Source organism: Ricinus communis, chromosome 4 (assembly GCF_019578655.1).
Source record: "Ricinus communis isolate WT05 ecotype wild-type chromosome 4, ASM1957865v1, whole genome shotgun sequence".
NCBI lineage: Eukaryota > Viridiplantae > Streptophyta > Magnoliopsida > Malpighiales > Euphorbiaceae > Ricinus > Ricinus communis.
In genome coordinates this window covers 26982648-27007909 of record NC_063259.1, presented here as the reverse complement: position 1 = coordinate 27007909, position 25262 = coordinate 26982648, and the positions used below count along the sequence as shown (strand labels likewise).

At 33.8% G+C, this 25262-nt stretch overlaps 4 protein-coding genes across 9 annotated transcripts; 1 reads left to right on the top strand and 3 right to left on the bottom strand.

Moving 5' to 3' along the window:
- Window positions 1–48: 48 nt before the first annotated feature.
- On the bottom strand, window positions 49–4147 carry LOC8278314 (serine/threonine-protein kinase WNK1). Of its 2 annotated transcripts, XM_002511302.4 has the most exons (3): window positions 3783–4145; window positions 2893–3171; window positions 49–1364 (listed from the first exon to the last, which is right to left on the bottom strand). In XM_002511302.4, the coding sequence occupies exons 1-3, from the start codon at window positions 3966–3968 to the stop codon at window positions 240–242; spliced, it is 1590 nt and encodes a 529-aa protein (XP_002511348.2). In that variant the 5' UTR covers window positions 3969–4145; the 3' UTR covers window positions 49–239. The 2 variants fall into 2 exon arrangements, with proteins under 2 accessions (XP_002511348.2, XP_048229118.1); XM_048373161.1 differs by lacking the exon at window positions 2893–3171 and having other exon boundaries at window positions 3783–4147.
- A 408-nt stretch (window positions 4148–4555) lies between these two features.
- On the bottom strand, window positions 4556–7882 carry LOC8278315 (galactinol--sucrose galactosyltransferase). 2 transcript variants are annotated; one of them, XM_015725019.3, is made up of 5 exons: window positions 7741–7882; window positions 6154–7523; window positions 5883–6060; window positions 5304–5671; window positions 4556–5225 (listed from the first exon to the last, which is right to left on the bottom strand). In XM_015725019.3, the coding sequence occupies exons 2-5, from the start codon at window positions 7378–7380 to the stop codon at window positions 4662–4664; spliced, it is 2337 nt and encodes a 778-aa protein (XP_015580505.2). In that variant the 5' UTR covers window positions 7381–7523; window positions 7741–7882; the 3' UTR covers window positions 4556–4661. The 2 variants fall into 2 exon arrangements, with proteins under 2 accessions (XP_015580505.2, XP_048228529.1); XM_048372572.1 differs by having other exon boundaries at window positions 5304–5641.
- A 203-nt stretch (window positions 7883–8085) lies between these two features.
- On the top strand, window positions 8086–12783 carry LOC8278316. 3 transcript variants are annotated; one of them, XM_025158454.2, is made up of 11 exons: window positions 8086–8223; window positions 8871–8970; window positions 9249–9351; window positions 9470–9641; window positions 10003–10051; window positions 10190–10281; window positions 10388–10486; window positions 10760–11065; window positions 11251–11474; window positions 11932–12150; window positions 12481–12783. In XM_025158454.2, exons 2-11 carry the CDS (start codon window positions 8876–8878, stop codon window positions 12586–12588), a joined length of 1467 nt encoding a protein of 488 aa, XP_025014222.1. In that variant the 5' UTR covers window positions 8086–8223; window positions 8871–8875; the 3' UTR covers window positions 12589–12783. The 3 variants fall into 3 exon arrangements, with proteins under 3 accessions (XP_025014222.1, XP_025014218.1, XP_015580514.1); XM_025158450.2 differs by having other exon boundaries at window positions 9246–9351; XM_015725028.3 differs by lacking the exon at window positions 8086–8223 and having other exon boundaries at window positions 8332–8970; window positions 9246–9351; window positions 10796–11065.
- Window positions 12784–13198: 415 nt separating this feature from the next.
- LOC8278317 (FKBP12-interacting protein of 37 kDa) lies at window positions 13199–19565 on the bottom strand. Of its 2 annotated transcripts, XM_048372573.1 has the most exons (15): window positions 19360–19565; window positions 19199–19250; window positions 19036–19097; window positions 18792–18841; window positions 18630–18666; window positions 17981–18068; window positions 17809–17873; window positions 17651–17728; window positions 17259–17306; window positions 16608–16661; window positions 15858–16019; window positions 15295–15364; window positions 14320–14375; window positions 13756–13955; window positions 13199–13661 (listed from the first exon to the last, which is right to left on the bottom strand). In XM_048372573.1, exons 1-14 carry the CDS (start codon window positions 19384–19386, stop codon window positions 13788–13790), a joined length of 1017 nt encoding a protein of 338 aa, XP_048228530.1. In that variant the 5' UTR covers window positions 19387–19565; the 3' UTR covers window positions 13199–13661; window positions 13756–13787. The 2 variants fall into 2 exon arrangements, with proteins under 2 accessions (XP_048228530.1, XP_002511351.1); XM_002511305.4 differs by lacking the exon at window positions 13199–13661 and having other exon boundaries at window positions 13708–13955; window positions 19360–19564.
- Window positions 19566–25262: the final 5697 nt, after the last annotated feature.

Genomic DNA, 25262 nt, shown 5'->3' with positions numbered 1-25262 from the left:
AAGAGACTTGACCAAGAGATGATGCATTTCAGAATGCAAAGAAAGATATGCACAGGAACGGCAACTAAGATATGCACATTCACAATCGACAATCAAATATCTGTGCCAGTTACATTTTCCAACTTACCAAACAACTAAAAAGATACGGTGTAAACCTCTCAATATAGCCTTAAAGAACAATATCAAACACAACATTTGATAGCAGCACAACGCTTCAATGCCAACCAAGAATTCTGGGGTTACCCATTGTTCATCAGCTTATCCAGCACGACATTCAGGTCGACTGACTGTCCATTCTCTGTCAGTTTTTTCACTGTTGCTCTGACTGTGTCCCTACGGAATCCCATACCAACAACCTTATCAACAACGTCATCAACAGGTACCCTGTTTCCACTCCCTCCAGAGCTTGATCCACCGTCTACAGCAGAAGCCGTTGGAATAGCATGAGGTAATGTGCGGGCAGTTGGTAATCTTGAGTAATTTAGATCATCAGTGGTGACTGGAGGAGATAATGATGGTTGCAAGGGTTTCAAAGTTGAAGTGCCACTGTGAGTAGGCATATAATAATAATCCCCAGTATTATCATATCCTCGTGGTTGTAGCCCCTGTCCTCTCAGATTTGCAGAAGCAGATTCTGAATCAAAGAAGTTTGAGGGTTGACAACCATGTGTTCGATGAGTAGAACCAACATCGAAAACTTGGGGAGGGTGAGGCCTGTCATGCAACTGAGAGGGTTTCTGTATGCCATGAGATGGGGCATAAGGAAGTTCCTCAGGATGATAGCTGTTGACTCGAGGATCAACAACTGTGATGGGTAGGCGCACTTGATGCAACTGAGGTGGATGTGAGTTTAAAGGAAGATGAGGTGGTGGTTGATAAGGCTGATGAAGATGAAGTGATTGCTGTGACTGCTGAGTTGGAGGCACATATTGTTGATGACTGGTTCCTGGAGTTGAAATTGGCAGTTGGTAGTAAGGTTCTTGCTGAGAAACAGAGGGAATGGCGTTCTGGGGTAACTGAGTAGGAACCTGTGGTGCTGTTGCTGCAACAATGTGCAGGTGAGAAGCTGAAGGTGTGGCAAGCCGTGGGGCTGCAGGTGTTGTTGGACAATGATTTTGCAGAGGCATGTTTGACATACTAGAAGAGAAAGCAAGAGCGAGTTGTGGACAAACAACTGGAATTGCCAGTGGTTGGTTGGATTGCTGAGAAACTGATGATGATGCTTCTGTATGTGAACTCAGTTGAACAATGCTATTTTGCTTTTCCAGTTGTTGGGCATCCTTGCATACTTGAAGCTTTGCCATCTGAACTTGAGCCTCTGATATCTCTTGTTTATCCCTCAAATCTTTGATACCACCATGAACCTGCAAGAAACTTACAAATCACATTTACCATTTGATAATTTGATGCGACATCGGTACTACAATCCCTTCTCTTGTCTAGCATATGCAACAAAAATTTCATCTGATCTTAAAGACTGTTTGAACAGAAAATTTCCAAGCTTTTACACTATAACCTGATATCAGCTTTCAACCAGGCATGTATTTAAAGCACTCAATTTTTTTTATCACCAAGATTAGGAGTTGTTTGCCTTTTCTTCTGGATTTATTAAGGGTTGAAAGAAACATAGCTCCTTGACCATGGCTAAAGACAGCCAGTTTGTTGGGGATGCACGTACACCCCAAATGTAGATTGCACCAGCTAATATCTGAACTCATTTAAGAGTATAAACTAGGGGATTTTGGAAGAGAACAAAAAATATAACTGGAGAAAGAATCCAGCATGTCCAAGCTACCTTGACAAGTTTTTGTTGCCGGATTTCCTTATTGTAATCCACCTTTTGCACCAAGAGTTGGCCCTCAAGTTCAGATCCTAAATGATTTATCCCCCTCCAATTACAAATGATACAAAGGGTAACAATTAAATCTGTTTTCTACCCTTGGCTGCTGGGAGATCCATTAACCTCATACCCTAGCATAAGATTTGAATTGAAGAGCTAAGCAATTCTATCCTACTTCAACTCTACTTCCTAAATAATAGTAGGGGGCAAAACTAATGGTGTTACTGGAATAGCTCTACATGGTCTCACAACCTTATATGTGCACACGCCATTCAATCCTTTCTCATGCTGCAAACTCCTAGGAGTCAATTATAAGAATTTGAAATTTTTATGAGCACACATCTATAAAATGAAGGCTTCATACAGGGTTTCACTCAGACTAGGAGGTCAAAGACTTCTAGAACTCAGAATTAAGATCTTACAAATGCAACTTAACAGAAGATTCTTTTTTACAATAAGTTAGGTCTTTTATCTATTACATAGCTATTCAACAGTCGTGCTATCGTAGAATTATCAGTAGTCAGCACCAAGCTTTTGTTAGGTTGATCAGTTTAGAAAAAGGTATAGCAATGCTATTCAACTAATTTTATGTTGTATAGAAGTTATGCAATTGCCCTTTTCACTAGAAACCTTTCCTAAGAACTATTATATGTTCTGCAAACATTCTTGATGTAGTAGCAGAGTTCAACTCTACACTGTGCGTAGATAGCATCTAAACCATCCAACTAAACTCAATATTCAAACTCTGAGTTAGACACATGAAAGTCTCAACTCCACAACATATCTAGGCTTTTCCCTTCAATAACAAAGCTTTTCTGCTTCCAGAAGGACCTACAACCTGATTCATTTACCCTGATGCATAATCAATCAATCCCCGATCCAACCTACAAATTCTGAAACCCCCCCTAATTCCATCCCGAATTCCCAGTTTAACAATCCCTAACTTCCAAATAAAAACAAGGAATTTTCCTTATTTAGTAGAAATACACATTCCAACAGTTACTAGAAGATGAAGCCCAAAACAAGCTATAATTTAAGCAATGACCACATACCTCTGTTAGAATATTCTCTAGTTCCCATAGCTTTCCATCAGTTTTTCCATGGTTAAATTCAATTGATTCCTTCAAACCATCAAAGGAAATTTCTACTTGGCGCACTCTAGTTTCCATCTGAGATACTCGTGCACTTAGATACTCCACTGAATGTAGCAAAATATCTATATGTTCTTTCAACTTTTGATCAATCCTGGAAATCAATTCTGCGTTGCTGGAAGTCCCAACTTCGTTATCAGATAATTTATTAGAAGCAATATGGTCCATTGAACTCCAACCCTGTATATTATTAGCCAACCAAGACTTGAAACAATTTAGTATATCAAGCAACATCCAGAACATCCAAGACAGTAAATGTCTTTTGTGTTGACTGATGAGCGGACATAATTGCAACATACACATCCAGAAAATCTAACACCATATGTTTATCACGCTAACTGGTTAGTAAACATAGTTCCAATAGATAAATTATCACTTTGCAAATTGATCAAATTGAGCGCCCGACGTTTGCTTAGTTATAGTAACCAACAAAAGCAAAAATCGCAAAATTTAAGAAGAGAATCATTTGCTTCTAGAAACATGGCATTATTAGCTAATAAGTTAGAAAACAACAACTTCAGCTAAGTTGATCCACTTGTATCAGATTTAAAACTCTGTAACCCAAAACCTGAATTCAAACTAGAAGCAAGATAGCAAAGTTTCCATCTGGCAAACTCGAGTAGTAAAAAGGTTATATCCTTTCAAGTGGATATTACTAGAAAAAGTTTCGAACACCCAAATCTTAGGTTCTTAAAAGTTCCAAGTTCTCCTTGGCAACCAAACACCTAATACACAAAAACAAAAAGGTAAAAAAGTAAAAAAAATAAGTGAGAAAGAAAGAGAAAGGATACCCTGAGGTGTATCCCATCTAGAGCTTTGGTAGAGGACTGTAAAGAGTGAAATGGGTGGAAGTGAAAGCTATGATCTTGATCATCATTTTCCTCTGTTTCTTTATCATCGTCATCGTTAAAGAAAGTTGGTTTTTGAGAATTGGGAAATTCAGTGATTTGCTTATCCATGTAGCTCAAAGAATTCATCTATCTTTGCAATTTAAAGAATCTTTATTTACTCTCAGTACTCAGAGATCAATAAAGGTTTGTTTTGGCTTTCGAAAGGATCATTTCATCTCCGACTCCGCTTTGTTCCTTTCTTCCGTGTCTATTTACCAGCTATAGGATTTGAAACGGCGCTCCGTATCTCCGTTTAACAAGAGGTTATTCCTTACAAAAGATTCTAGAAAAGAAATAAATGCTAAATGAATATTATGCGCTGTCTTAATTCTTTTTTATAGCTTTTAATTTTATTGAATTTCCACATAATTAAATTTTTTTTGTTATGGACCAAAAGAAGAAGTTTGAATTTTCAAGATTTGATATTTACCTCTGAAAGAAAAAATAAAACCATTCAACATTTTATCATATTGAGGGTTAGAGTTACATATAGGCAAATTTCAATTAAATAATTATTCAAATTGGGAATTAACTTACTATTTTGTGAATTTTCTTTTGTGTTCAATTAAAATATTTTGATATGTTTAACATGAGTAGGGAAAAATAGGAATATGCATAGAAAATATATTAGTGCATAAATATGCCTTACAAAACACATTATAACCTGCTGCTTGTGAGATTGAAGGGATTCTTTTTATTCGAGATATTACTCTAATCCCACTATTTATTATCACTACTTAAAAGGCAAGAAAGAAATTCTGAAGATAGTTATACTCCAATTCAGAACAAGTATTCAATTAAAGAAAATCCAGGCGGCCAGGGCACTTGAATGCTGATCATATAATCATCATAACAGAACTCCACACCTGCGCCATCGATCCTGCATGTTCTTGGCTCTTCTGACGCAAACATTCTCATTTCCCCACTCCCCTTCACTTCAATCTTAACCCGACTTTCACTCTCCTCATAGTCCAGGCTCTGAATTGCACCACCAGAATTCAGCATATTCACTAATCCAATTGGAGCAAATTTTATTAATTTCCCTGTCAAGAAGTGCACTGGAGAAACTGTAAGTAGTTCATAAGTAAATGGCTCGAGTGAGAACTCTAATCTTTCTGTTAGCTTCATCAGCTTCAGCTTCTCTTCCAGGAATGAGTACACGGCAAATGTGGTATCTCCTTGTATCTGAGGAACTGGGTTGACATTTCCATTTTTCCATTCAATATCTTTGGGACTTGCCAAACAGTCTAACCTATTTGAAAACTTGGGTTCACCTTTGTGTCTTCTTGAAATACAGCACCATCCTCCTCCTTGACAATTAAACAGTCCAAGCATTCCTGTATACTGAGAACAAACCAAATAGAAAGATCAAATTAGAGATAATATATTCAAATTAGAAAAACATTTTTATTAGTAGCTTACTCTGTTGAGGTTCCAAATCTTAAGCATTGTTTTTCCATCGTGTAAAGGGTCATCAAATAGGCAATCTCTAGTAGGAAGTGCATAAGATTGGCAACGTAGGATGGAACCATCCGGCAACATCAGCCTCTTTAGCAGCTTGAAGTTGTGTTCTCCTATACGGTCGCTTATATAAATTGGTCCTCCAGAAATGGCCCTTGATGCAGCATGAAATTCTGCTAAAGGGTGAGTAGTTTGAAACATGTCCCAATCTGGGTATATGAAATTGGCTAGCCACAGGCTATTATAGGCACAGTGCACCATATGACACCCTTGTAGCCAAAATGACCCACGTGGGTCCCCTGCAGGGTCAGTGACCCAAAAATCATCCCCTACAATATGTGCATTATTGTTAGAAGAAGACCGCTATGCCTGTCGAGGAAATGTTTAGGACACTCGATGCATAAGAAAGTATTTCCTTTACGCTCTAAGTTTTAAACGAAATAGCATAAGAACATAGGAAATGCCAAGTAAATCCTACATGGACGTGAGAAGTTGTGCGTTGTATTGATAATATCAGGAGTTTCAAGACAAGACGCTTACCAGCACGCCCAAGGGATATGACCTCGGTTCCTAGGAACATGAAGTCATTGCCTTGCTCCATGCTAGCAACAACACCATTTCCATTGAAATATCTCCTCACAGAATCACTCAGTGCCTTGTAATAAGCTCTGGCAATTTCCACTCGCCCCCCATTATCCTCTGATATCATCTCTAGCAACTGCACCAAAATTATGCTCAATCAAAAATATTTGTCATTCAAGAATTGACTAATCAAAATTTTTGTAAGCACAAGAATAGACATCTAGCTTACATGAATTGCATCAATCTTGACACCATCAATCCCTTCGGATACAAGATGAGAGTGAAGCCCATCGTATAGCCTATAAGCCAGCTCCGGTGGGACAAAACCAAGTCCACACGTCAGTATGTTGTTCACAGCCAAATCATCCATCGACTTCTTCAAGCCTTGTGATAATCTAGGAACAACGACATTAGACTCAGGCATGCCTGGCGCATTGGGTCTAACCCCGCCCCAATATCCAAGCAATGCATGCCAAACATATACATTATCCACAGTCCTAAATTCCTCTTTGAGATCCCTAATAAAAGCACCCATACCCTTATTAGAGGGCACCCTAGGACTCTCATAGTCTCTAAATTTATAATTGAACTCAAAAGTTTTCAATCTAGGACTCTCATTCGCGCCAGTGGTTCCAGCAACCATTCTATCCATGCCTTCTGTATCAAGAATTGGATCTTGGTCATCATGGCATATAGATTGCCAACCATCATCAATAAGTACCCACTGTGGAGGGCACCCTCCTTCTGCTAGTCCCTTCACCCCATCTCTTACAGATTTAGGATCGACCTCACGGTAAACTGCATCCCAAGTGCACCAACCAAATTTGTCCAGAATACTTGGCGGTGTTTTCTCTTCCAAAAGCCTAAAACTACCCAAGTGGACTCTAACCACTTTCATGGCATCCCTAACAAGCCTATATGGATCATAGCCGACATGCATATATAAAAAAGTTCTAAACCTAGATTCACACACCTGACTAGATCCACTTTCTACACAGATATCTACGTAGTTATCAACCCCAGCCTGAAGTGAAGACCTGAAGGACCCTTCAATAAGTGGGAGTAGAAGAACATAAGGCCGACCAGAATGGTTTTTGTCCAAAATCATCATCTGGGTCTCGACCTCCACATCTTTTCCATTTTGGCCAATCCAGTGAGTGCTCCACCACGGTTTGAACCTAAATATACTCATGAACCTTATGCCAGTAAGTTCGCCAATAGGTGCAACATGCCGACTGTTAGGCTCAGCCGCATCAAAACCCAAGAAGCAGCCTGTTGTGTTTTTGGTATCTCCGGCAGAAATGGAAGGTGATGATGTAACAACAATGTTGTTAGGGACTTGTTTGAGAATCGGGTAGTTGTTGACAAGAAAGGTTGATTTTTCAAATGTGAGTGATAATTCCCCGTCAGAAAGTCCCATTGCTTGTGTGCTATCTTTGCTTCGGGTTGGTGCCATGGAGAATGCTCTTGTGCTATGCTAATGCGGTTGAAAGAGAGAGAAGCGTTGTGGCCGAGGCATTACTAAGTTGAGAAGACAGTGGAGAGGTGGAGGTTAGAATAAACTTACACGCAGCATGTGTAAATTTTGTGCCACGAATTCTGAACAAAAACAAAAACAAACAGAGATTGTTATGTGGCATTCATCAATTAGACCACTAAATTTCGACTTATTTTTCTGCATATAATCTCTTTTCTCTTGACAGCTAGAATTTCTTGTAAGATAATTAAATAAGCAAAAGAATATATGTATCGTTAGAGAGATTCCAAATTGCTAAAGTATATAATTTAGATTTGAAGATTTTTTTTTTCTTTTTACCTTGGAATGTCTAACTGAAATTCTAATTGAACTTGATTATCTGATAATTTGCTCAGAGGAATGAAACTGAAAATGGGCAAAAACAGGCTTCACTTGCAATTGCAGTAGCTAATACATTATCACTTTGAATTGAAATAAGGAGCTTCTCATTCTTGAATGCCCTTTCTTTTGACACACTGAAAACTAGTCAACTACGGACAATGTTAAAGAATTGGGCCAGGGAACCTGAGTTGTGGCCATTTGCTTACATAACGAACCTCAACACCTACTCCATCCATGAATCCTGCAAGCCACTGATCTGAATTTGAAACTTTTCTTTATCAATTCATTGATTCTCACTCTCAACAGAAGCATTGACGAATCACAAGAAGAGATGGCACGCGAGAGAGCCACGTCCACAGACGAGGAGATGACACCTAGCAGGGTGCATAGGACGGATTGGCGGTGGCTACGAATAAATTCAATCATCTCTTGATGGGTGATGTAAGATTTCAGAAATAGAAAGAACTCCATTATTCATAGTGGCTTTTGCAGTTTAGATGCTGTACCTATCGTATTAACTACATATTTCCATTACTGTGAATAATCCAGCATCTCACGCTTGGTATGGAATTACAATTGGAAAAATACATATATATGAATCTAACAAATTCGCTGAATTTCATGACTTCTCTCATTTAGAATAATTGTTTAATCCTTGCTCTAGCTTTTTCTCTTTTGTATAATTGTCTACTCTTAATTCAATTTTCTCCTATAGATTTTAATAAATGAAAAGAATAATTTATTGAAGCTCTCAATCGCATGGAGTTCACAACAAAAGTTTGACTCGACTGGAGTGCAGACTTCCTAGTTACTTTTGAGTTTATAATAATAATTATTGTTATCTTTATATCATCAAAAATAATAATATGATAATAATCTTTAAGTCATTATTAAATAGTGGATAAAGAAGTAGCATATTGGGCTATAGAAATTTTCATTGTTAAATAGTGGATCAAGAAGTAGCATATTGGGCTGTAGAAATATCTGAAAAGCCGAGATTGGGATCAAAATCTAATGAAATTTAATCAGCCCAATTTAAACCAGTAGTTTGATTGTCTGCTAAAAATAAAATTCTTCTGCACAAAAAGAGGACATGGAAGGAGGCAAAGAAACCGAATTACAAGAAACAGGAGGAAACAATTGTTCTTTTGTATGGGATGATTCAACACAGCTCTACTTCCACGCCAGGTATAATTCATTTTATTTAAATAGTGATTATGCTTCTTTATAGATAAAAGTTTGTTGGACTATCCCAATTTTACTGCATAAGTACCATCGTTGTCCCAATTGCATGAAAACCCTTTTGTATTATTGTTCATTTAAAATCTTATGTTCGTGGAATTTGTGGAACTGTGGTTCTTTATCTCTACTTTTAGCTTGTGCAAAATTTCCAAACTATTATTTCTTGCTTTTTGTTGATTTCTTTATTGATAGAGCGTTCTGCTTCTTTCAATTTTATGCAGCAGTGGATTTTATCATGACCCTAGTGCTGGTTGGTATTTTAGTAGTAGAGATGGACTTTATTACAAGTTTGAGAATGGAAGTTACGTACTCCTAGAATATAGTAAGGTATCATTCCAGGTTATTTTGGTTTATTTACTGCCAAAGATTCTGTTCTCCTAGTGCTATTCTTCGATTATCTTTTGCTATTATTGTTTACCTTCTTTATTTTCTTCTTAAAATCCAGGTTAATGTGTGTGAATCAGATAGTTGCCCAGAAACTGCTTCTGATAATCATGTTCAAGAGGAGTCATCTACACAGCTCTGTTGCAATAGGGAGGAGAATATTTCTTCACGGCCAGCAGATCTATCTGATGTTTACCCATGCAGCGGGATTGTTCCTGTTGCAAGTACTCCTGGTGAGCAGCTTTGTATGCATAGAAATGCTGATAGGTTTTGTTGCTTCACTAACAAAATATATTGTTTACACTTGAGAAAATAGCTTATTAGGTTATAGGCAGGACAGAAATCATTACTTCAATATATCTATGGCCTAAAAGTTTATAAGTACCAGGTAGATTACTTTTTGTGTTCTGTAAGATGATGGCTACTGTAAGTTTGTATCTGAACATCTGAGCCAGATGGTTTGGTTCAGGGATTCTACCCTGTAAACTTGCTTATTTCTTTCACCTATTTGAAAACACTTTATGGGAAATACATTTATTTGTTTTTCATTTTTCAGTCACTAATGTTTTTCAGCTCTTTTAACATGATATCCAGAATGTAGTCCCAACCAAGAAGCTGAAATTCCACCTCCACCATCAGAGTGGTATGCTACATCTGTCACTTATTTGTATACTCTAACAATATATTTGGATGTTTTTATATCCACTTCCACTGACCCTTGTTCTTTACATTTAGTATTGCTCCATTACGAGTCTCCTAACATTGTCTTTTCTCAATTAAGGTTAGAAGAAACCCTTATCAATCTTTATCTGTCTGGATATAAACAAAGTGTTGATGATGCTGATGTTTCAAAAATGTCTTCAGATGTTGATGGTGAGGATAGCTTTACCTTTTGAGATAATTATTTGTCACACTCATTAGAGTTTTGCATTTTGGTTGAAAGTCTGTGTTTTGACCAGAAAATGGTTGTCTTGTTCAGGTGCATCACACGATGATACTCAGATGTTGGAAGATGGTGATTGGATGTCAGAACACCATCCTACCTTAACAAGTGGATGTGAAAGTATCAGCAATGAAGGTATTGCCTGTTAGGGGGATGTTCTATATTTATTTGATGGACATGACCAATTTTCACTCTTCCCTCTGTCTAAAGACTTCTCAATATTTTAGATTTCACTCTGTTCTATCAAGTTGTAAGAAAGTACTTATAGATACATTCGTTGAGCACTGCTAATTTACCAGTGCAAGCAAGCCACCTGCTTCCCTGTTCACAATTTGTTCATGAAAGAGAGAACTGTAGAAATGCTCTTGTTATGGTAGTTCACCAATTTCACTTTGTTGGTTGATGTAGACCAGGAGGTGCAACTTACAAGCTGTTTGCTTGCAGATGCTTGTAAGGATGAAGAAAATTGGCAAGCTCAGTATGGCCAAGTAGTTTATTCTGGGGAACAGCCACTGGAAGATTTCCATGCTGTGGATTTGTGGGACTGGGCAATGGTCACAGGTTCCAGAAAAGATGGAAAAGATCACACAACCAGACTCGTTGGACGGCTGGTGAAAAGATCTGCTAAGCTTCATCCATCTATGCCTTCTAGTGGACTTTTCAGAACTGCTCCTATATGTGAAGCACATCTTGATCTGGTACGAGTTAGAACAGGTTCGAGTTTGACTCATTTGGTGCAGTGCCATGATCAATGCATGTTATATGCAAAATTGATATTCGCTGGCCTATATTCTTACTGTGCTTGTGGAGGCAGTGGCAAAAGAAGAGATTCATTTGTTTATCCATATACCGCACCAAGCAGAAACTTATGGGGCTTCTTAAATTTCTTTACGTTTCAGGTCTAGTATATAAGTTGCATACTCCAAGTGCTAGATACTTGGCTTCCTTATCTAGTTATGATTCTTCCAACCCAACAATAGACTGGGGTTTCCCAGAATTATCAACAAATGGTCAAGCTATTTCCACAACCAAATTTTATGGGAAGAGAGAACCAAAATTGGCTGATGAAGACAATGAGAAGGGCTGGTCTATGTTAACCAATCAACTCTCTAGAACCAAAAAGGTAAGATTGGAATTGAATTGCTACCTGTTCCTTATTTTTATGTTCGAGTGCATTCTAGAAAGGATATAAAATGCTACGAGAATCACTCAGAAAATATTCTGGTATGAAGATTTTACACCCAAATATTTTAACTCAGTTCACTGCCACTTGGAACTTCTCTAGTTGAATGCCAGCCCTTTTGGCTTTCAAATTCTAAGGAAGACGGTTGTGATTTTAAAGACTGAGCAGGATTGCTAAGATTGACTCGACGCTATCCCTTTTGGTGTCTGATACCTGTCACTGGGAAACACCTACTGCTAGTATTCTCATAGATGTTCAGAGACGTAATGTAGCTTTAGAGCTTTTGATAGTATCATATCCTATACACTTTTCTTTTAGTATATAAATGTGGATTATGTGTATCTTGGTTGCAATCTTCTTTGTTACAATTATAACTTGTTGCTTGGCTCATTCGCAGCAAAGAATCTATGAATATAGAGATAGAGCTGCCGAGAGAAGGACCTTGCACGGCAGTTTTGGTGTGGGTCCCGGAGAAAAGAGTTCATTAGTTGAGGATGTATTTGGCACGTCTCCTGTTTCCACTTCTACAGAGGAGGCTGCAGCTAAAGCCTTGAACATGTCACTTGGAGCTGGTAGTTATGCGAGAAAAATACTTGAAAATATGGGCTGGAAGGAGGTAAATTCTATAACATTTGATGACTAAACAGGAATATACTCGGGCTATCTATGACATGGAATTGGACTTAACAAAATTAAAATACAAAACCTACACTCAAATACTAGGTGGACTAACCACTTGGCCCTGTAACATATATAAATTTCATCGTACTTGTAACGTGTCTAGTTTGACACCTCAAAAGTTACAAAACCCTTTTCAAGTAAATTGTATCAACATATTAGTATTCATCCCTGAAGTGGGTAACTGCTTATTCTCAAATCTGATAGCATACATAGAGCATGGTCTGGTTTGCTTAAGCTACCTTTACCTCGTTTACCATATATGCAGGGGGAGGCATTAGGCAAGACAAGAAAGGGCCTGATCATACCTATACAAGCAGTCGGAAACATGGGGAGCGCTGGGCTAGGATGGTCTCAAGGTAGAATGAGTAAATGAAGAAACACTGGTTCACTTTCTGATCCCAAAAATTATCAGTTAATGGATATTTTGTTTCTTTTATTTGTAATTATGTTTTAGTTTTGCTCATGAAAGTTGTATAAGAGTACTTGTGTATGTTTTTATATCTGTATTTGAAAAACGAAGTGCAAGGAAGATCTTAATCGGAAGAAATATTAATTTTTAAGCCTTGAATACCGGATTAAATTTTGGAAAAATTATTAAAGAATGGAACATACTTGTTTTTGGATGCAACTATTCTCTTAATAATGTGCCTATTCCTCTCACTTGCTATCTTCAAGGCATGTGCAAAAGAAATGATAAATGTGGCCGCGTTACTTATCACATCAGTATCATTTTGTGCAATAGGATATCGTTTTATTGCAATTATTTGAATCGAATCGATTGCAAGACACTGGTGCCAATATCTTCAGCGCTATTGTTACCAATAATAGTAGTATATATGTTTTCACTGTTCAGCAACTTCAATACTTCATCGCTGAAGATGAGGGATTTGATGATAAGTCTATAGACCGTATCTGGATTAGCTATTATCCTATCCTTTTTCAATCCAGTAGGCATGACCTCATCAAACCACTGCGAGATATTGTAATATGTGAAGACAAACAACTATTAATTAATTATTTAATGAAGATGTTGATAAGACTTGCACCTTTTTTATTCAAGCTTTTCAGATTACTGAGAATTGCCTGCCTGCATCATTTTGATGGTAGTGCCATCCTACATTCATTTCTTCCCACCTCAAATTGATGACACGTACTGACCACTGACTATTCCCCCCATACGAAGGGAACAGATGTTTCATTAACCAAGTGATTTCTGTTTCCGTAGCATTGCCATATAACAAGCCAACAGGCTTGTTTATTTTCTACTTGCTGTCTCTAATTTTCCGACCTAGCCTCCCCTTTAAGCTCTGGGTTCGCAATACAGGTTATGTATCTTTTAGCGTGCATCCAGAAAAAGTGAATAGCGCTGGACCGCCTAAGAACTTGGGAATTAAGGTTCTCCTTTTCTCCAGAGGGACCAGTTGGCATTTCTTATGCTGCTTCGACCTAACACGAGCCAATCCATGACATTCAGTTTCACAGAACTGGGAAATGTTTAAGAATAAATACCATTAAAGGGAATGTTTAATGTACGCCGTACAAATTTGGAGAGGGATAAAAAAATGATAAAATCTAGTCGGTCTCAGTTTCTTGTTTAGGTATAATCATTTCATTGCTAACTAAATCATTAGGAGCTGAATCAGTTTGTCCCTCCTCTCCAAGGCGTTTCTGCTGGAGCTCAAGTTTCAACCTGTTAAGCTCATTATCCTTCTCTTCTAGTTTCTCTTTCAAGATAACTACCTGTAATAAAGTGCATGAGTAACTATTATATTTTCACAAAAGACTGATAACATCAATAGCAGTTTGAAGAAAACAAAGCAGTCCAGCTTCCCATTCAACAAAAAGGAGGTTCACAATTCTTCAAACTAAATAACAACGGGATGCTTGGAGCTTATGTGAATAAGGGAATAGCATGCTGGAAGAAGAAAAGAAAAAAAGACAATGAGATCATTGTATCACATGGATGCAGGCAAGATTTTCCGAGTCGAAGATGCTGAATGCAGTTCATTCTATAGATGCCATGTTGATAAATTCTTCAACTCCAGAAACTATGGAATCTACTCTAAGAAGTAAGAACTAAGATGAAAAAGGAAGGGATATTAACCATTTCATTTGATTTCTCCACATCATTTGTCAGGCCGTCCATATGTTTGTAAAGTCCTGCATAAGGAGCAGAAAAGAATGAAAAACTACAATACTAATAAAATAAATTATGATATAAAGTACTGGTTAACATAATGCTTAAGCTACAAAAACTAAAATTCATATGAACAACACAACAAAGCTAAAGTGGACTTTAGTACGAGAAAGCCACCACAAATTGCATTGACTGATGTTCATAAAAATGGAATAGTAGCTTTGAGTTTTAAACGAATTCTCAAGTCCTATGATAGGAGGAGGTTATGAAAAATAATCATTCTATGTGATCAGTATAAGAGGAAATAGTAAAAGCAACCTCTAAATGCCACAAGAAAAATTAGTAAATAAATAGAGAAAAGTAAAAGGAGATGAAGTCAAAAGTTTTGGGGCAAGAAACAGAGCTAAAATGGATTACTTCCATCAACCCTTATGCAACAAAAGCCACCATGAATGCTATTGATTGATATTAAAAGAAATGAAACTATAGCTTTGAATTTCAAATAAATTTTCAAGTCTTATGATAGAAGGAGCTCATAAAAAAATATAACTCTAGTGTGATTAGAAGGAAAATAGTAAAAGCACCCTCAAATTAACCCCCAGCCCAAAAGTATCAAATGTCTCCCTTTCCAATTGACGAAGAGTTACCTTAGCAGGATGAAGAGGAAAGGATACAGGCTCAGCAACTAAGGTACCAAATTAAGATATCAAAGCTCCTATAAATGTTATATGAAGACAAATTTCGAGAAATATAACCAAATCAATGATCGAGAAAGATAATAATTCATTTAGAGTAAAATCTGATTATGAAAGTAAAGGCGAACCATCCAGCATCCAGATCCATCATCTCAAAAAAAGTAATAACAGGCATGGGTGAAGCACAAGTGCAAGAAACTTTTAAGAGTATAAAATCTAGAATTACATGCATTACTACTCAACCAACCTTCAAATTGATTCCTGAGTTCTGCATTTTGAGATTTCTGCAAGGCAAGTTTCATTGCTAATTCATGCATCTGCAATCAAATAGACAGGAGTGAAGAATAAACTTCAGCATAATCCAGTAAGAAACACAAATATGTAATAAATATTGGTTCAGAACTATTCATTAACATCCTACAAGAGAATAGATGGCCTCAAGTTAGTTTTTTATAAAAAGCATGCCCATAAGTTTTTTATATCAAGTTATCATATTTAAGAAATTATGAAATTTCTCACTGAAGAATGATGCCACTTATCAATGATATTCCAGCAGTTAAGATGTATTTTTGTCCATTTTAAATCCAAGTCCTTAAGAAACAAATTCAAATATTCAGATGATGCTGCCAACATTTGCCACATCAATCTCCAACCCTCCAGCCCCCAGTCCTAACCCCTCCTCTACAAGATATATAATTTATAATCTCACACGAAGAGAAACTGAATACTAATAGAAAACCACATATAGAAAATGCAGAAAACACAGAGCACCAAATACAAACTACTAGAACCTATTCCAATAGTATTTACCTTTCCTTCAGCAGCTTGATTCCCAATCTCCTCATTTTCCTCTTGCAGGGTCCTACATTTTGCCATCAGCATCTTCCCCATCTTGCTTTGTGGAGTAAAATTAACAGCAGCAATATTATCCTGCAGTTCCTTGACCTTTTTGTCCTTCTCCTCAACCAAGTTCTGTCACAGCAGCAAAATAAACCATTAGAAAGAAATTGAGTTTCTGATGAAGAACCTGACAAGGTTTAACATTTTTCTGAAATATTTTTTTCTTGATAGAAAGAATTCCTTCCAACTTGAAATCGGAATTTGAGGTGGCTCTTTAGGGCACTTATTACCATCCAGTTACATATCAGGCACTTCAATATTTGAGAAACCATTTCACATGTTTCTCTAAACTCCAGAACAAAACAATGAGAAAACCATAATAAAGCAAAATTGTGTCCGCACAAAGGCTTAGACTGAATATGTTTGTAGACATAGGCTTCCTCACACAAGTTTAAAATGAATTTGTTCAAAAAAACAAGTCTAGCTTAGTTTAGTTAATCAGTAATACCTACATGATTATTAAATATTACGAAATTTTGAAGGTTACATTAGTTTCAAAAGCTTTTGGACAGTTGTTGCTTATAATTCAGGTAAAGATGGGCACAGTATGATGACACAGCTAACAATAACTTGTGTTCCTACTTCTGTAGTGGTGCCTTTACATTATTCTGTTTCTTGCTACAGCTACAGTATAATTTCTCCCCATTCATAATCACAAACCTTTAAACGTGTAAACTCCTCATGAATTGCTGGATCCAGCAGCAGCCTCCTTGCCTATCAAGATAACCAAAAGTTTAATGAATAAATAAATAATAAGAAACCACCCATAGAAAAGATTTAAAAAACGCATAGGAAATTAAAAACAAGACATGACAATTCAAAAAAATAATGATACCCATTTTGATAGATATCCACAAAAATGACAAAAAAAGAAAAAAAAGGAAGAAGCTGTCCTATATAACAGCTGAATTGTGGATCTGAGTCACACCTCCCTTAAAAGAAATTTAAATTCAATTTCATACAGCTTTATTTATTCATTGATTTAACAGCTACTTGTGAATTTAACAACCATAAATAAAAAAGTGCTATATGTTATAGGCCTCACCCAATTATTTTAATAAAAAAATAAAGATAAAACTGCTTCAGTTAAAATTTTTTTAAAAAAGAAAATCCTAATTACATATTCCACAGTAACATCAACATCTTTATCATGACCTTCCGTGAATAATGCACATGCTAAAAGGACATTTCATAATTAACTCACTTTAATCAAGTCCTGAACTAGTTGGAATCATTCATATGAATCCTACTTCTCCACTCAATTCTGTTTATGATCAAGCTTACTGACAAAGTTCTGAGAAGTGTTAGTACCTGCATTGATGGTGGCTTGAGCTGTGCTTTCAAGTCTCGAACTGCAGACTGGAAATTCAGAAGTCACTTTCGTTAGATACGCATGCAATCAGATAAGCATGTAAATATGTGAGGAGCAAAGGGAAGCATACAACTTCCACCAAGAAAGCAATATATATTTCCAGCAGTACAAGAAAGATTTCCTCAATGAGGTTAAGACACATTTGCACATTTTTAAAAGTAATTACAGGAATCACTTTTGATTTACTGTGTATATTTGTGCTCTTTTATTTTCAACCATTTAGAAAGAGATCTCTTCTTACCAATTTAGCATAGGATTTTTAATAAATAGCTTCCTATATTGCAACTATTATGAGATGCAGTAATAATCATGATACATGCAGAAATCTTACCTTCAACTCTGCTATCTCTTGCTCTCGTTTTGCAAAAGTTACAATAAAGGCAGCTTCTTTTTTCTTTGCTTTTTCTAGCTGATAATACAGAAAAGACATTAAATCCTACAAACAAAGAGTTCCCATACAGATAGATAAAGCTCTATTAATCACTCAACCTGTTCTCTCAAAGACTCCTCGGAGGATTTCAGGGCCTGAAGATAATTGATCACTAATTTAGGTTCTACAAAGACCCAAAACAAGTCAATTCTTCTGAATGATCATAAATGGTATAAGTTCTCTGAACATTTCATGTCAGATCAAATTGTATTGTGCTACATTTAAACTAACCAGGAGATGCCCCAGTGGGCATGAAAGATTCATTTTCAAATGCAGAACGCCACTTCTGAATTTCAGATTTTGCAGCTTCAAGCTCCATCTGAATGCAACAGTAGCACTATTCAATATCGTGGATAGAATCACATGAAAACCCGTATATATAGTTAATAACATTAAAAGGGTATGTCATGAAAATATGAAGTTGGCATCAATGAAATTGAAAAAAGAAATAATAACACAAACCTTTTCCAGTGAAAAAGAAAATGATCAAAGCACCACAAATATAGCACTTCAAGTGCTCTGGTAAAAACCATATATATAACAAATTTTTAAAAGATATCCTGCAAAGAGCATGTAACCACAATCACCAGAATAATGAAATTAACATCACTACTCTTACATTACATCTTACAGAATGTTTTCTCTTATATATTACATCTTCTTAAGGAATTTTTTCTCTAACCATTAGCCACTTAGATTAAGCCCAAACCACAAAAACCATATTTGATAAAACCGTTTTCTTCTGACTGATGAGACAATGCACTTTTGCAATTCTTTTGTCCATTAGCAGGGACTAACAACATCGATGCCAAAAAATTCAGGGGCTCAATGATATAAAACAGACATAGCATAAAGCAACAAAGTAATGGAAGATACATACTTGGCATGTCGTGAGTGCATTTTTACAATTCTCAAGACTGCAAAAGCAAACCGGAATAGGAGACGTAAGACCCTTGAAACATTTATTTATAAGTTAGCGGCACCATGAACACTATTATTCTATTGCATTAAGATGTAAGCATATTCCTAAAAGTTATAGTACCTCTCACGTAGCGCCAAAATCATTGCAGTTTCCTCTACCTTTGTATTACCCTGCAATAAAGCAAGAAAACCTCAGCAACTCTTCAACAACTTCATGACTTTAAACACTTTAATCCACAACATGCAACAGTTTCCCTAAGATAAATACTAGTTCAACACAGTTGAATTAAATTTCACAGCCCACAGCATAAATATCCTCTGCAAAACATTATAAATAATGTATTCACTAAAAAAGGCGTTTCTACCTTCTTTGAGCTAAAAATATCATCTTCATCGTCCTCAAGATCTCCAAAGCTTCTTTTATTACCTAATTTCACAAAAATATTCACTAAATAAGCAAATTAAAAAAATTTAATTAAAAATGAGTGAATTGAAATTAAAAAAAAAAAAAAGAAAAAAGAAAATAACCTGAACGCCTGCCATTGTGACTACCGGGAAAATCGCCGCCAAAATCATCATCCTATTAAATGCGTTTTTATTTTAACAAATCGTAAACAGCGAATTGAAACGGTTGTATAAAAACCCTAACGAATTTATGAGAATGAAGAGTGAGAAGAAGCACTACTTACATCGTCGAGATGATTGTGAGACGCCATCGAAATTTGAGGGAAATTTGGAAGCCTGATTAATAATTCATGATTTTTGTATGCCAAATTTGGGAGGGAGAGGGTAAGTGAAAACTCTAAACACTGTTCCTCTCTTTTTTTTAAAAAAAAAAGAAAAGAAAAAGAAATGCTAGAGTACAACTCCGTGATGCAGGTTGACTAATACGAGTCAAAGAGACGGAGGATGAGGTGGGGGGGGGGCAATAATCAAACGAGAATGATCTCACTGTTTTGAGTTTGGAGTCTTGACGTGTCTCTCAATGTAACTATATGGTTACACTTGACTTGGGCAATTCGTTTGGGGTTTTATATGGGCCTTCTAGAGTTTTTCCTTGTAAGCAAGAATTTTGCATTTGTAGGGAATAAAGCAAGCCCATATCTAAGGGTCTTAATATTGGCTGAGCTTAAAAACACACAAAAAAGAAAGCCCACTTGCTCGTCATAGATTTGAGTTTTTGTTAGGAATTTTCACTGTATTGTATATAGTTGTTTGATGAGTAAATATTCTATATTTATGCAATAAAAATATATACATATTTTAAATCTAATAACTACTTAATTATTTGTAAAATAAATAACATAATATAATTCTTCGAAAATAGTCAATTACATAAAATATGAAGAAAAAATAAAAATTATTGTCTTAACTACCGATAAAATAAACGCTCAGTTAAGAAAGATATAAATCTTCAATATCAAATGAGCACGAAGAAAAGAGACCATTTAATATTCTTAAAAATCCTTTTCTTTTCTCTTTATTTGATAAGAGAATAAGTTTTATAAAAATCTTTATGAGCCGTGAGAGTATTATGAGATATTTGGTTCAGACATTTAATGCAACTGATAGTTATTTCTCACTAAATAACTATATTAAGGCATTTGGTAAAAATTTAATTAAAAACAGTTGATGGCTAAATAACAAAATCGATTGTTTTATTTACTTGAAGATAATTATCTTTATTAAAACTTATTAATAACAACTTAGTTTAAATTGACTTTATATAATTAAATTTTTATATTTTATAATAATTATTATTTTTTAAATTATTTTTAATAGTTAAATAATTATAATATTTATAAGTATGGTATTTAAAATTAAAAAAATTATTAGTAGATTTTAAATTTAAATTTTCAAAATAATTTTTTTAATAAATACAATTGAGCTAAAAATTAATGATAATATTTTTAATTGTTATAAGTTACTTTTATTAATTTGTATCATTGAATATAATATAATATATTTAACGATAAATTATATTTTTAGTATCCATTTAATATATTAACAACAACCGCTAATAAAACTTTAGCAAACAGTTTAATTTATCAACCACTAGCTACCAGCTACTAGCTGAACTGTTTATCAACTACTAGCTACCAGCTACCAGCTGTATTAATCAGTTAAACCAAATAGGCCCTTAAATTAAACTATATTTATATATGTGCATATGGGATTGAGACCTTATTTGCATAAAATCAATTGGTTTAGGCTATAATTTAATTTTCTTCACTTACATTTTTCTTTTTTCTTTTTTTTTTTTTTGTTTTTACACTTATTCAATGTGGGATTCTATTCACATTTTTTATAAGTTTGTCCTAAGTTATGTCTAGACTCTAGTGTAATATATTAAATTGCTATCCTGTATTGATTACTTTTTCTCATACCCCTTTAAGAAAAGGAAAAGAAAAATTGAGTACTTCTTAGATTTTATCATTTTTGTTGTGTGATTTTTGTTGGCTCATGTACATATATATATATAGACACACACAGAAATTAGAAAGAAAAAGAAAGATATAAATGTGAAAATTTGAAGCTAGCAGTTAATGATTTCAAAATTCAATTATAGTTTGAAGATTAATGTTCAATCGTATAATGCACTAAGGAAGAATGGCAAACAAGGATTCATGATATTGTCTTTGAATTATTTTTTTCTTTCCACTGCCCATCTTAGTTATCTCTAACTACTTCAACTTATAATCACTATATACACCAGAAACTATTAATGTTTCTAATTGACTTTTCACCTCAAACTAAAACAAAAGTATTTTCATATATGATGTCGCTTAGATAAAGTTTCCTGGTGAGATATGATCATAAATCCGTTTCAAATTTTGGTGGAGAAAAATACTTTTCTAACTAAGGTCGTTTATCTATGCATTGCACGACTATTATTATTATTTAAATTATAAAATTAAATTAATTGATACAATTTAATAAAAATTTAATATTTAATATTAATTAATAATATTTTAAAAATAATAGCAAATTAACTATTTTTAAATATATTTCTTAATTTTTTAAAGATTTTAAAATTTAATTATGCAATAATATAAAATTATTTTTAAAATATTTACTAATTAATTTTAGTATTAATAAATTAATACTATCAATTCAATAGATATTATTACTTTTTAGGTTTAATAATTTATTATATAATTAAAAAATTAATTTATTATTAAATATAATACTAAAAATATAATTTAAGTTATTATTTTTTAAATAAAAATTATTACTCAATTAAAAAAATTAATTAATTAATTAATGTAATATTAAAGTATAATTAATATGTTATTTCTTAAGATAGAATTAGTATCATTATCTGATTAAAAAATTATTTATTAGTTAATATAATTTTAAATATAATTAATATGCTATTTTTTAGAATTAGAGTTAAATAGAATATCTTTTTTAAATTTTTTGAAATTTTAAAATTTAATTAGTGTGATAATATGAAAATTATTTTAAAAATATTTATTAATTAATTTCTATATATATGAATTAATACTATCAATATAATAGATATTACTATTTTTTAGGTTTAAAACTTTTGTATATAATTAAAAAAGTAATTTATTATTGAATATAATATTAAAAATATAATCTAAGATGTTATTTTCAAAAATGAAAATTATTATTCAATTAGAAAACTAATTTATTAGTTAATATAATATTTAAAAATAATTAATATAGTATTTTTTATGATAGAATTAGTATGTTACCTAATTAGAAAATTATTAATTAATTAATATAATGTTAAATATAATAATATATTATTTTTAAAAATTAGAGTGAATATTTAATTAGAAATACGATTTATCAATCAATAAATTAATATAAAAACTATAAAATTACATATACTTGAATTTCATATGCCAAAAATAAATATATATATATCAAAATAAAAATTCTATATGTTAAAAATTAAGCACACATATTAAAAAAATTTAGTTTTTATAAATATACATATAGGTTTAAAAACCATTTTGGGAGAAGAACATGTAAGTTGACGTTTCTATGAAAAGTAACTTTTGCTAAAAGCGATTTGTAAAAAAGTTAAAAATTAATTTTTTAATTTAAATTTATTTATAATTAATTAAAAATAATATATAAAAAAAATTACAGTACATGTGTTTCAACACCTAGCATGATTTTAATAATAATCCGCGTTTAGTCTCATTGTCTAATTTCTTTCTCTTTCGGAAATTGTAGGTTATCTATTCAAATAATTTAATAATAAAATGAAATAGACAGAAATCAAATGTAGTCATACATTACTGTATATGCCCATTTTCGTAGTCCAATACATGAATGATAGCATAAGAGAGATTTATTATTGAATTATAATAACCCTTGATTTTGTATCACAAAATGAATAATTCCCTCTTCTCTTTTTGGTTAGATATGGTTAGGGAGAAGAAGACAAACAACCTTTTCTCCAAATCTTGCTATACAAGGACCAAAAGCAAAGGAATGACATGGCAATCAATTGTTATTTAGTAGTTAGCATAGATTATCATGTTAACAATATGTCACTAACCTAATTAACCCTATAATTTTTTATAGGTGTAGTAAAGGGCAAACACTACATTTAGCCATGTCCACTCTCCCGTGATTGGCTCCTACAGTATCGGTCCCATCGGTGCGCTGCCATTTGTCACAAGCCGACTGGCAACTTGCACGTGAGTAAGCACCCATCGAAATGATTCACAATAATTAATCTTTGTGTTAAGTGATGAATTTAATCTAAAATGTGAAAGACGGTTGACATTGTGAAAAGGAATTAGATAATTTAGGGTTTGTCGGCAATGCTATATTTGCTTTTAAGCACATCAATCTATTGGATTATATGCATGGAGGCAGACATGGTAAGGACATTTGGTCCCTAAGGTCTTTTTAGGACAAATAACGTACCAATATATTTCATTTATTGAGAAAACTTAGTACTACAAATCTTTCTTTATTTTGTCCGTTTATCTGGTACATGCCAATTTGTAAAAAGGTTGGAATTTGAAATGTGTGGACTATTTATTAATAATTCTGTTAGTTCATGATCATAGTCTATACTTTGGTATATATATATATATATATATATATATATATATATTTTACTTTAATTTATTGAATTTCATTTACATTCTCTTAAATGATTCGTAAAATTTTATATTTTTTAGAAAAAAGAAAAGAAAGATAAAAGAAAAGAATTTATATAAACATGTTTTACTTGGTTAGGTAGCCAAAGGATTAGCTTAAATTGTCAAATGAATGATTTGGTGGAGTTGTTGGAGGATCGATATGTGGATGTGGGGTGAGGTTAGGACTGTGTCCCTTAAAATGTCAGCTGAAAACAGCAGATAATATAAACAAGTATAATTATAATTTGCAAAATTGATGCCGTTTGTTGAAGATCAGTTGGAATAGTCTTTTAATAATTAGCAGTTCTGCATCCTCCAACACAATGAAAAAGACTAATAAAACAGTAAAAAAGAAAATGAATATGTAGTATTGAAATGCACAGGAAGGGCTTCTTTCATCATCCTCAAATCTTTTATATATATATATGCACTTGAAAAATTCTCAATTCTTGGTGTGTCTTAGATAATGATCTCTGGGTACCTAATTAAACATGCAGATTATGGTACTTAATTCTACCATTAAATTTCAAAATGTCTGATAACACTCTACCATTCATTAGATAAACCGAATCATAACAAATTACTTATAATTCCAGAAAAATTAAAATCAAAGAACAATTGAAAATAGGACACTCTTCTTTTCTTTTGAAATTTTGATAGTCTGAACCCTAAATTTTGGTACAGAAAAGAAAGGGGGCTAGCCAACTCTTTTTTGTTTTTCTATCTTGAAACATGGGAAACACCTTTAATTTTGTTCCCAAACAAGCGTGTATGGATAGTAAAAAGGGGGCTCCCGATCAAACCTTTATCACTTTTTTTTTTCCTACACTTTCTTTGAGCATGCCATGAATGAAAAAGGAAAGGAAAAAAGAATACATACATATGTATATATGTAATATATATATATAAAGAATCGATGGAAGGGAGGCAAAAAGGGGAAGCAAGATCACATGTAAAACTAGAAGATAAGTGGTTGAATAAGGAGTGACATATTGATGAGAAGTGTATACAAATTAGGGAACAAATGGGTCCATAGTGCATAGCCAGTTCACAACTCCATTGTTGATGAGTCAAACCACTTTTACTCCAATTCTCCAACAATGGCTATAATATTTTTGGCTATGGAGACCAAAAGAAGACGTGAAGAGCACGGCCTCCCTACACCATAAAACCACTTTTGTCTCTGCCATTTCTACATTTTTATTTTTAACTTAATTTCCTCATGTTGCTATATATTTTCATTTCATTTATTGCATGTAATTATATCCGGTGGTTTTTCTAGATGCACACGTGTGGGTGCTATTACATGCATGCACATCAATTTCTTCTTCTTCTTTTTTCTTTTTAAGAAAATTAATTTTAGGTTTGGTAAAGTAATTAAGTTTGAATTCAAAGGCTTAGTTTAAAAGCAAAAATGATGATTTACCATAATTCAACAATGTGGCTTTTCTATTCAT

Bases quoted from the DNA above. Each gene is read 5' to 3' on its own strand.
- LOC8278315 (XM_015725019.3), bottom strand. From the start codon at position 7,380: ATGGCACCAACCCGAAGCAAAGATAGCACACAAGCAATGGGACTTTCT. The intron at 5,672-5,882 runs GTAAGCGTCTTG...CACATATTGTAG, and splicing joins CATATCCCTTGGGCGTGCTG to GGGATGATTTTTGGGTCACT. The intron at 5,226-5,303 runs GTAAGCTACTAA...GTTTGTTCTCAG, and splicing joins AGATTTGGAACCTCAACAGA to TATACAGGAATGCTTGGACT.
- LOC8278316 (XM_025158450.2), top strand. From the start codon at position 8,876: ATGGAAGGAGGCAAAGAAACCGAATTACAAGAAACAGGAGGAAACAAT. The intron at 9,642-10,002 runs GTGAGCAGCTTT...CATGATATCCAG, and splicing joins TCCTGTTGCAAGTACTCCTG to AATGTAGTCCCAACCAAGAA. The intron at 10,052-10,189 runs GTATGCTACATC...TTCTCAATTAAG, and splicing joins CCACCTCCACCATCAGAGTG to GTTAGAAGAAACCCTTATCA.
- LOC8278314 (XM_002511302.4), bottom strand. From the start codon at position 3,968: ATGAATTCTTTGAGCTACATGGATAAGCAAATCACTGAATTTCCCAAT. The intron at 3,172-3,782 runs GTATCCTTTCTC...AATAATATACAG, and splicing joins TAGATGGGATACACCTCAGG to GGTTGGAGTTCAATGGACCA. The intron at 1,365-2,892 runs GTATGTGGTCAT...AGTTTCTTGCAG, and splicing joins TAGAGAATATTCTAACAGAG to GTTCATGGTGGTATCAAAGA.
- LOC8278317 (XM_048372573.1), bottom strand. From the start codon at position 19,386: ATGGCGTCTCACAATCATCTCGACGAT. The intron at 16,662-17,258 runs GTACTAACACTT...TTATCTTGATAG, and splicing joins TCAAGCCACCATCAATGCAG to GCAAGGAGGCTGCTGCTGGA. The intron at 13,956-14,319 runs GTTAATATCCCT...ACTTTATTACAG, and splicing joins TGGAGAAATCAAATGAAATG to GTAGTTATCTTGAAAGAGAA.